General features: G+C 53.0%; 1 protein-coding gene across 1 annotated transcript; it reads left to right on the forward strand.

Moving 5' to 3' along the window:
- Nucleotides 1-116: 116 nt before the first annotated feature.
- Nucleotides 117-9499, forward strand: CHD8 (chromodomain helicase DNA binding protein 8; the record flags this gene model as incomplete). Its single annotated transcript, XM_009694727.1, has 24 exons — nucleotides 117-479; nucleotides 924-1297; nucleotides 2410-2524; nucleotides 2620-2814; nucleotides 2913-2981; nucleotides 3075-3130; nucleotides 3430-3547; nucleotides 3675-3758; nucleotides 3874-4011; nucleotides 4101-4222; nucleotides 4317-4560; nucleotides 4806-4982; nucleotides 5437-5580; nucleotides 5673-5928; nucleotides 6379-6592; nucleotides 6669-6864; nucleotides 6963-7130; nucleotides 7541-7720; nucleotides 7797-7907; nucleotides 7995-8206; nucleotides 8430-8629; nucleotides 8730-8886; nucleotides 8966-9055; nucleotides 9396-9499. Coding segments are annotated over 24 exons (4087 nt in total), but the record flags the coding sequence as incomplete, so codon positions are not given.
- Between the last annotated feature and the right edge of the window lie 72 nt (nucleotides 9500-9571).

Below are 9571 nucleotides of genomic sequence, written 5' to 3' on the forward strand. Positions count from 1 at the left end.
AGGGTTGGGGGGGAGGGTCTCCAAGGTCAAAATCGCCTCCCAGAATCCTTTGAGCTCCTCATTTCCCTTTTCTCTCCCATGACCCCACTCCTTTTTTTTGATGTTCTTTTCTATAGGGTGAATCCAAACGCATCACTTTAGTTCTCCAACAACCGCCGGGCGGTAACGCACCCCCTGGTCAACGCCACGTGGTATTGGGTAGTTTACCGGGTAAAATCGTTTTACAAGGCAACCAATTGGCTGCTCTTGGTGCTCAAACCAAAGGGTCACCGGGTCAACCGGCCAAGGTGGTCACCATCCAACTTCAAGTTCAGCAACCTCCCGCCGGCCAATCGGGAGCTCCTCAGAAGATCCAAGTCCTCCAACAACCCGCCGGCAGTGGACAACCGGCACCAGTAGCAGTTTCTTCCGTGCCGCAGGTGGTGGGGGGCGTTGGGCAACGGTTGACGGTGCCGTTGAAGGTGGTTTTGCAACCGCAGGTGAGTGTCGATGCGGTTCTGAGGTGGTTGGGGGAAGGGGAGGAGCTTTTGGGGTCTGGTTGGTGGTGGGTGCTCTTGGTTGGGTGGTCCTGGCATTGTGTCCGAGCGTGGGTGCTGGTGTGGGCAACTCTTGGTTTTGATTGGATCCAAGTCTTGATTTTGGTTGACCTCAACTCTTGGTGCTGGTGTTGAGCCCAACTCTTGGGATTGGTTGGAGCCAACTCTTAGTGTCGGAGTTAAGCTCAACCCTTGGCCCTGGTGTTGGGCCCAACCTTGGTCTCCGTTGAATCCAACCGAGGACCAAATTTGGGTGCGACTCTTGACCGTTGCTTTGTCCCCAACCTTGACGCCGTTTTTACCCAGCCTTGGTGCTGTGAAGTCCAACTGCGATCTCCTTTACGCCCAACTTTGATGCCACCTCAAATTTTCGCCTTTTCCTCATAGGCCGGCTCATCTCAGGGAGGTTCTCCTGGTTTATCGGTGGTGAAGGTGTTGAGCAGCACCGAAGTGGCGGCTTTGACCGGTCCTGGTTCACGAGGCGCCTCAGAAGAAAGCCGGAAATTGGAACACCAAAAGAAACAAGAAAAAGCCAACCGGATCGTAGCTGAAGCCATTGCCCGTGCCCGCGCCAGAGGCGAGCAGAACATTCCCCGTGTCCTCAACGAGGACGAGCTACCGAGCGTCCGCCCCGAAGAGGAAGGTGAACGCAAACGCCGCCGGAAAGGAACTGGTGAGCGTGGTGGAGCCAAAGAGGAGAGACCTCGGAAGGGTAAAGGTCAAGGTGGTTCCGGCAAGAGTAAAGGACGGAGCAAACCGAGGTGAGATTTGGATTTTGGGTTGGTTTTTTTTTTTTCTCGGCTTCAAAAAGTTGTGGATTTTTCCCCAGATTTGGGTGGGAGGGTGGTGGTGAGGGGCGTGGCCTCCTTGGAGTGGGCCTGGCGTTGTTGCCCAACCACGGTCTTCGTTGTTGTCCACCAAACCATGCTCATCTGACCCCTGACCCTTGACCTTCATCATTCTTCAACCTTGGTCCTCGTCATCCCCCAACCCTTGACCTTTGTCATCATCCAATCTTGTTCCTCATTGTGCTCAAACCATTGACGTTCATCATTTTTCAACCTTTGATTTTCGTCATCCTACAAGCCATGACCTTTGTTGTTTTCTAACCTTGATCTTTGTCATCCTCGAACCCTTGACCTTCGTCATCCCTCAAGCTTGTCCCTGCTTGTCCTCCAACCCTTGACCTTCGTTGTCCTCCAGCCTTGGTCCTCGTCATCCCCTGAACCCTTGACCTTCGTCATCCCTCAAGCTTGTCCTCCAACCCTTGACCTTCATCATTTTCCAACCTTTTCCCTCTTTGTTCCCTGAACCCTTGACCGTCATTGTCCCCCAACCTTGTCCCTCCTTGTCCCCCAACGCTTGCCCTTCGTCATCCTCCAACCTTGTCTCTCATTGTCTCTGAACCCACGATCTTCGTCATTCTCCAGTCCATGACCTTTGTTGTATTCTAATCTTGATCTTTGAGCACGACAAAGGTCAAGGATTGGAGGATGATGAAGGTCAGTGGTTCGAGGATGGTGAACGCTAGACCTTCGTTGTCCTCCAGCCTTGTTCATCCTTGTCCCCGAACCCATGACCTTCGTTGTGCTCCGTACCTTGACCTTTGTCATCCCCCAACCTTGTCCTTCCTTGTCCCCAAACCCTTGATCTTCGTTGTCCTCCAACCTTTGACCTTTGTCATTCTCCAACCCATGACCTTTGTTGTATTCTAACCTTGACCTTCATCGTCCTCCAGCCCTTGACCTTCGTCATCCTCCAGCCTCGTCCCTCTTTGTCCCCCAACCTTGACCTTTGAGTAAATCCCCCCCGAGAATGGGTCCATCTGTCCATTTCCCCCCCCGTCTCCTAACGTCCCATCTCCTCCCGGTAGCACCATCACGCCAGTGGTGGGGAAGAAACGGAAACGCAATGCTTCCTCCGACAACTCGGATGCTGAAGTGATGCCGGCACAGTCACCACGGGAGGAAGAAGAAACCAGCGTGCAGGTACGGAGACGTCACTGACAAAAAGCTGTGCCGGCAGGGAATCGGCGCCATTTTGGCAAGTGGGAGCTGCATCCTCTCCGCTTTGTCTTTTCCAGAAGCGACGATCGAATCGGCAAGTCAAACGGAAAAAGTACACTGAAGATTTGGACATCAAAATTACCGATGATGAGGAAGATGAAGAGTTGGATGTGACGGGGCCGGTTCGACCTGAACAACCTCCGGTTCCGCAGCCCCCCGTGCTGGAGCCGGAGCCGGAAGGCGAGACGTTGCCCTCCATGCAATTTTTTGTGGTGAGGAGATCTTCGTTTTATTTTGTCAGATGTCGTCTGTGGTGTCCACCGTCATTTTCATTTTCTTTTTTCCATCATCGTGTTCATTTCCTCTCCAGGAAAACCCCAGCGAGGAAGACGCGGCCATTGTGGACAAGGTCCTTTCCATGAGGGTGGTGAAGAAAGAGGTGAGAGATCCCTCCGTGACGGTGCTGGCGTTTCGGGGGAGGGTCTTTTGCTGACGTTTTGCCGATGTTAATGTCCAACTCGATTCTCTGCAGCTTCCGTCGGGGCAGTTAACAGAATCAGAAGAGTTTTTCGTCAAATACAAGAACTAGTAGGTGGTCAAAGGAGGTGGGATTCGGTGTAGGGCAGTCCCCCTTGGGATCATGGGAATGTTTGGACCCCTCCCACTCACCGATTTGCTCCTCGTTGGGTTGCGACGTTGGGTTGAGCTCTTCAAACCCAATGGTGAGGCCAACTCTCACCGTCGTGAGCGGGGACAACTGGTTGACAATCAACGTTGCTGAAAAATGGTTTTACCGACCCCAAAATAGCTTCATCGGGGTGGGGGGAGGTGGGTTTTGCCGTGTGGAGGTGACATCCCCGTGTCATCGCTCCCCATTACCTCACCAGCTCCTACCTCCACTGTGAGTGGGCGACCATTGACCAATTAGAGAAGGACAAGAGGATCCACCAGAAACTGAAACGTTTCAAAACCAAGATGACTCAGATGCGACATTTTTTTCACGAGGTGCTGGTTTTGCAGAGGGAGGGGTAGCAAGGGATTTTGGGAAGAAGTTGAAGATTCGGGGAGACCTCTCCTCGCGCCCTCCAACACTTCCATCTTCTCCCCCCCCCCCCCCTCCCCCCAAAAAAAGGATGAAGAACCCTTCAACCCCGACTACGTGGAGGTTGATCGCATCTTGGATGAATCCCACAGCATCGATAAAGACAACGGGGAGGTGAGCAGGGAGAAGATGAGGCCGTGGTGAAGCCCCATCCCCCAAAAATAGCGTTCAGCATCGCCGACACCCCCCCTTTTTTTTTTTTATGTCCCCCTGCCGCCGTTGGTTGCAGCCGGTGATCTATTATTTGGTGAAATGGTGTTCCCTACCCTACGAGGACAGCACTTGGGAACTCAAAGAGGACGTAGACGAAGGAAAAATCATGGAATTCAAACGTATCCAAGCCCGACACCCGGAACTCAAACGCTTGGTGAGGATCCAGGTCTTCTCCCGTGTCCCCCGATTTCGGGAATTGCCAATGTTGTGCCCCATGTTTTTTAATTTATTTCTCTCCATCAGCCTCGTCCTCAAGCTGGTTCGTGGAAGAAATTGGAGCTGTCGCACGAGTACAAAAACCACAACCAACTTCGCGAATATCAACTGGAAGGGGTCAACTGGTTGCTCTTCAACTGGTACAACAGGTGAGTGATGGAAGAGGGAATGATGGGAAGGATGACACGGGGTGGGTGGGGGAACATAACCAACCAATCGATCGCTTCCTTCACCTCCCCGCAGGCAGAACTGCATCTTGGCCGATGAAATGGGTTTGGGCAAGACCATCCAATCAATCGCTTTCTTACAAGAAGTTTACAACGTGGGGATTCGCGGTCCTTTCTTGGTCATTGCGCCGCTTTCCACCATCACCAATTGGGAACGAGAATTTAATACTTGGACGGAAATGAACAGCATCGTTTACCACGGCAGTTTGGCGTCGCGACAGATGATCCAACAGTACGAGATGTACTGCAAAGACTCGCGGGTAGGTGTGGGGGTTGGGGGGCGCGTTTTTTTTCAGGAGTTGGGGCGGGTTTTTTTGGAGGTTGGGGCGTTTTTTCTTAGTTGTGGGGCGTTTTTATCTGGGAATTGGGCGTGTGTTTTTCTGGGGGGTGTGGGTGTTTTTTGTTTCCAGTCTGGGGTGTTTTTTTTCTTGGTTTTGGGGCGTTTTTAAGAATTTTACAGGTGGACGTTGGAATCGTTGCCCTAATTTCATTTTTCTCCTCCAAGGGTCGTCTCATCCCTGGGGCGTATAAATTTGATGCCCTCATCACCACGTTTGAAATGATCCTCTCCGATTGTCCCGAGTTACGAGAAATCGAATGGCGTTGCGTCATCATCGATGAAGCGCACCGTCTCAAAAACCGCAACTGCAAATTACTCGACAGCCTCAAGCACATGGATCTGGTGAGAGACAGGATTGGACGCGGAGAAGGAGATGGGGGACGTGGAGACCCCAGCTTTTCTCCGTGGGGCAGAACGGGGTTCTCTGAAGGTCTTGGTTGTGTCTGGAGATGTTTGGGCGTGGCCTTTGACAAAAGGGAGTGGTCCTGAAGGTGCGGGTGAGGGTCTTAGTTGCGTCTGGAGATGTTTGGGCATGTTCCATGCCCCAGGGGATGGTCCTGATGGTGCGTGTGAGGTCTTGGTTGCACCTGGAGGTGTTTGGGCGTGTCCCATGACAAAGAGGGTGGTCCTGGAGGTGCGTGGGGCGGTCTTGGTTGCATCTGGAGATGTTTGGGCTCATCCTGTGCCCCAGGGGATGGTCCTGAAGGTGTGGGAGGGATCTTGGTTGCACCTGGAGATGTTTGGATGTGTCCCATGCCTACCCAACCCCTAACGTTCTTCACTTCTTGGTCGTCAGGAACACAAAGTCCTGTTGACGGGCACCCCTCTCCAAAACACGGTGGAAGAGCTTTTCAGCCTCTTGCACTTCCTGGAACCTTCCCAGTTCCCTTCTGAAGCCGAATTTCTCAAGGACTTTGGAGACCTCAAGACGGAAGAGCAGGTGAGGACATCGAGATGACCTCACACCCTTTCCCAGACCGCCTGGGTCCTACCCAACCCGTGGTGACATCTTCTTGTTGGTCCCGCCTATAGGTGCAGAAGCTCCAGGCCATCTTGAAACCCATGATGCTCCGTCGACTGAAGGAGGATGTAGAGAAGAACCTGGCGCCCAAGCAAGAGACCATCATTGAGGTGGAGTTGACCAACATCCAGAAGAAATATTACCGGGCCATCTTGGAGAAGAACTTCTCCTTCCTCTCCAAAGGTGCCGGTCACACCAACATGCCCAACCTACTCAACACCATGATGGAGCTACGCAAGTGTTGCAACCATCCCTACCTCATCAACGGTGAGGAACTAAGGGTGGGCAAGGGTGTGGTGGGGTGTCCCTTGTCCTTTCCGTCACTAGTGGACAACCTCGGTAGGGCCAACACCACCCTGTCCGCGCTTCTGTTTTTTTTTCCACCAAGGGCTTGGTGGCCTTTTGGATTTGGGGTTTATCTTCGCCAACCGCTGTGGAGCCATCCGATGGGCTCAGCGTCATGGTGGAGAAGATTCTCCACCTCATCTAGTTGAGTTTTGATGACCCTCAAGTCTTGATTTGATGGGACGTCTCCTGACAAGATCTCGGGCATCAACCCCAGGGGTGGTCCTGAAGTTGTGGGAGGGGTCGTGGTTGCATCTGGAGACGTTTGGGCTCATCCTGTGCCCCAGGGGATGGTCCTGAAGGTGTGGGAGGGGTCTTGGTTGCACCTGGAGATGTTTGGATGTATCCACCCACCCCATCTCCACCCGACAGGTGCGGAGGAGAAGATTTTGGCAGAATTTCGGGAATCTTGCCACCACCACGTCCCCCATGACTTCCATCTCCAGGCCATGGTCCGCTCGGCCGGCAAATTGGTGCTCATCGACAAATTATTGCCCAAGCTAAAAGCTGGCGGACACAAGGTCCTCATCTTCTCCCAGATGGTGCGGTGCCTCGACATCCTGGAGGATTACCTCATCCAGAAGAGGTAAGAGGTGTGGGACGACGAGGTGATCGTGATGACCTCGACGTTCTCTCCGAACATGATTTCGATGACCTCATAGGTACCTCTACGAGCGAATCGATGGACGGGTACGAGGCAATCTCCGACAAGCGGCCATCGATCGGTTTAGCAAGCCCGACTCGGATCGTTTCGTTTTCCTTCTCTGCACGCGGGCAGGCGGTTTGGGCATCAACCTCACCGCCGCCGACACCTGCATCATCTTTGATTCCGATTGGAATCCTCAAAACGACCTCCAGGTGATAGGCTCCACCCTGTCACCACGAGGTTGACATCAGTGTCGTCTTCGTGCTGACTTCATTTACCTTTTTTTTAAAAATTTTTCTTTTTTTGAAAGGCTCAAGCACGGTGTCACCGGATTGGGCAAAGTAAGGCGGTGAAGGTTTATCGCCTCATCACGCGCAATTCGTACGAGCGGGAGATGTTCGATAAGGCCAGCCTCAAGTTGGGGTTGGACAAAGCCGTTCTGCAGTCCATGAGCGGTCGCGAGGGCAACATCACAGGGGTAAGGGGGGCTTCTGATGGAAACGGGGCATGAAGACGATGGGGATGGGGTCTTCCAAGGGAAGTGTGGTCTGAAGACCATGGGGATGGGGTTCTACAAGGAAAATGGGGTCTGAAGATCACGGGGATGAGATCTTGAAGGAAAATTGAGTGTGAAGACCACGGGGATGGGGTCTTCAAGGGAAGTGTGGTCTGAAGACCGTGGGGATGAGGTTATCTAAGGGAAATCGGGTTTGAAGACCACAGAGATGAGGTTCTCCAAGGGAACTACATTGTGAAGACCCTAATCTTGAGGAACATGGGATTTTGGGGGTGTTTGGGCTGGGAGCAGAGCTCCATGGGATTTTTGAGTCACCAAGTTGGTCACCTACGTCCCCCCACCCTCCCCTTTCTTCTCCACCCTCCTGGTAGATCCAACAGTTCTCCAAGAAGGAGATCGAGGACCTTCTACGCAAGGGGGCCTATGCGGCCATCATGGAAGAGGATGATGAAGGTTCTAAGTTCTGCGAGGAGGACATAGATCAGATTCTCTTGCGTCGGACCACCACCATCACCATTGAGAGCGAGGGGAAGGGTTCCACCTTCGCCAAGGTATCTCCACGTCCTCTTCCCACCTGTTTTTCCACCTGGGTGGTGGAACATCTCCCAACTTCTCATCCAATCCCAGGCGAGCTTCGTGGCTTCCGAAAACCGGACCGATATCGCTTTGGATGATCCCAATTTTTGGCAGAAGTGGGCCAAGAAAGCCGACCTTGACCTGGATTTATTGAACAGCAAGGTTGGAGAAGACAACTGTGGGAGGTTGCGGTTGGTGGGGTTTGGTGTAGGACAACGTCCAATGGGTTTTCTTCATTTTGGTATCCAGAACAACCTGGTGATTGACACTCCCCGGGTGCGTAAGCAGACGCGACACTTCAGCACGCTTCGTGACGATGATTTGGTGGAGTTCTCAGACCTGGAGAGCGAAGATGAGGAGAAACCACGGTCTCGTCGTCACGACAGGCACCATCACGCCTTGCATCATGCCTATGGTCGCACTGACTGCTTCCGCGTGGAGAAACATCTCCTGGTCTACGGGTGAGGATGGGCTTTGGGTGCAGCTCTGTGGTGGTGGCAACCACGAGGTGGAAGGAGTAGTCTTGCGATGGCAACCATGAGGAGGTGCTTGGTGGAGAAGACAAACCAGGTCCAGCTCTTCTCTGGTGGCCACCATGAGGAGATTCTTGATGGAAATGGCTGTTGGGAGGTGGGGAAACCCCAACCGAGGACTTCCCTAACACCCATCTTCTCCCACCACTAGTTGGGGCCGATGGCGGGAGATCCTGTCCCACGGTCGATTCAAACGCCGTCTTTCGGAACGAGACGTGGAGACCATCTGTCGAGCCATCTTGGTCTACTGTCTTCTCCACTACCGAGGTGATGAGAACATCAAAGGTTTCATTTGGGACCTCATCAGCCCCACTGAAAATGGCAAAGCCAAGGAGCTCCAAAACCATTCGGGTGAGGGTTTACAAGGAGCTTGGGGACGACCGAGGACCTCTTGAGCTCTCACCTTGACTTTTTTGTGGTTTTCTCATGGTTTTTCTTCTTTTTCTTGTAGGTCTTTCCATCCCGGTTCCTCGTGGTCGGAAGGGGAAGAAGATCAAGTCCCAAAGTACCTTTGATGTCCATAAAGCCGAGTGGATCCGTAAATACAACCCTGACACCCTCTTCCAAGATGAGAGCTACAAGAAACATCTCAAACATCAATGCAACAAGTAGGTGGAGATTTTCTTGGAGGTCCTCTTGGTCGAGAACTTCCACCATGGTTGATCGTCTCTTCCTGTCACCTTCCAGGGTTCTTTTGAGGGTACGGATGCTCTACTACCTGCGGCAGGAGGTGATCGGGGACCAAGCGGAGAAGGTGTTGGCGGGAGCGATGGCCAAGTGAGTCCATAGGGTCTTCTTTGAGGTGCTCCAGGGTCTCTCTGAGGTGCTCCAGCCCTGTTTTGGGGTGGTTTGAGGTGCTCCAGACCCTCTTTGGGGATCTCCCAACCCATTTTGGAGTGGTTTGAGGTGCTCCAGACCCTCTTTGAGGTGGTTTGAAGTGCTCCAGCCCCATTTTGGGGTGATTTGAGGTGCTCCAGAGCATCTTTGGAGTGGTTTGAGGTGCTCCAGAACCTCTTTGCGTTGTTCCAGTCCTCTTTGGGATTCCCCAACCCCACTTTGGGGTACTCCTGACCCCACCAACCCCCCTCAAATCACACTGTTTTCACCCCCCCAACAGCGAGATCGACATCTGGTTTCCACTGGTGGAGCAGCTGGAGGTCCCGACGGCGTGGTGGGACGCTGAAGCCGACAAATCCCTCCTCATTGGGGTCTTCAAACACGGTATGTTGAGGGGGAGAGCAAATTTTGGGGTGAAACCTGGCAGAATTAGGATCATTAACAGTCTGTCCCCCC

The sequence above is a fragment of the Cariama cristata genome, unplaced genomic scaffold (assembly GCF_000690535.1).
Source record: "Cariama cristata isolate BGI_N322 unplaced genomic scaffold, ASM69053v1 scaffold19152, whole genome shotgun sequence".
Taxonomy (NCBI): Eukaryota; Metazoa; Chordata; class Aves; order Cariamiformes; family Cariamidae; genus Cariama; species Cariama cristata.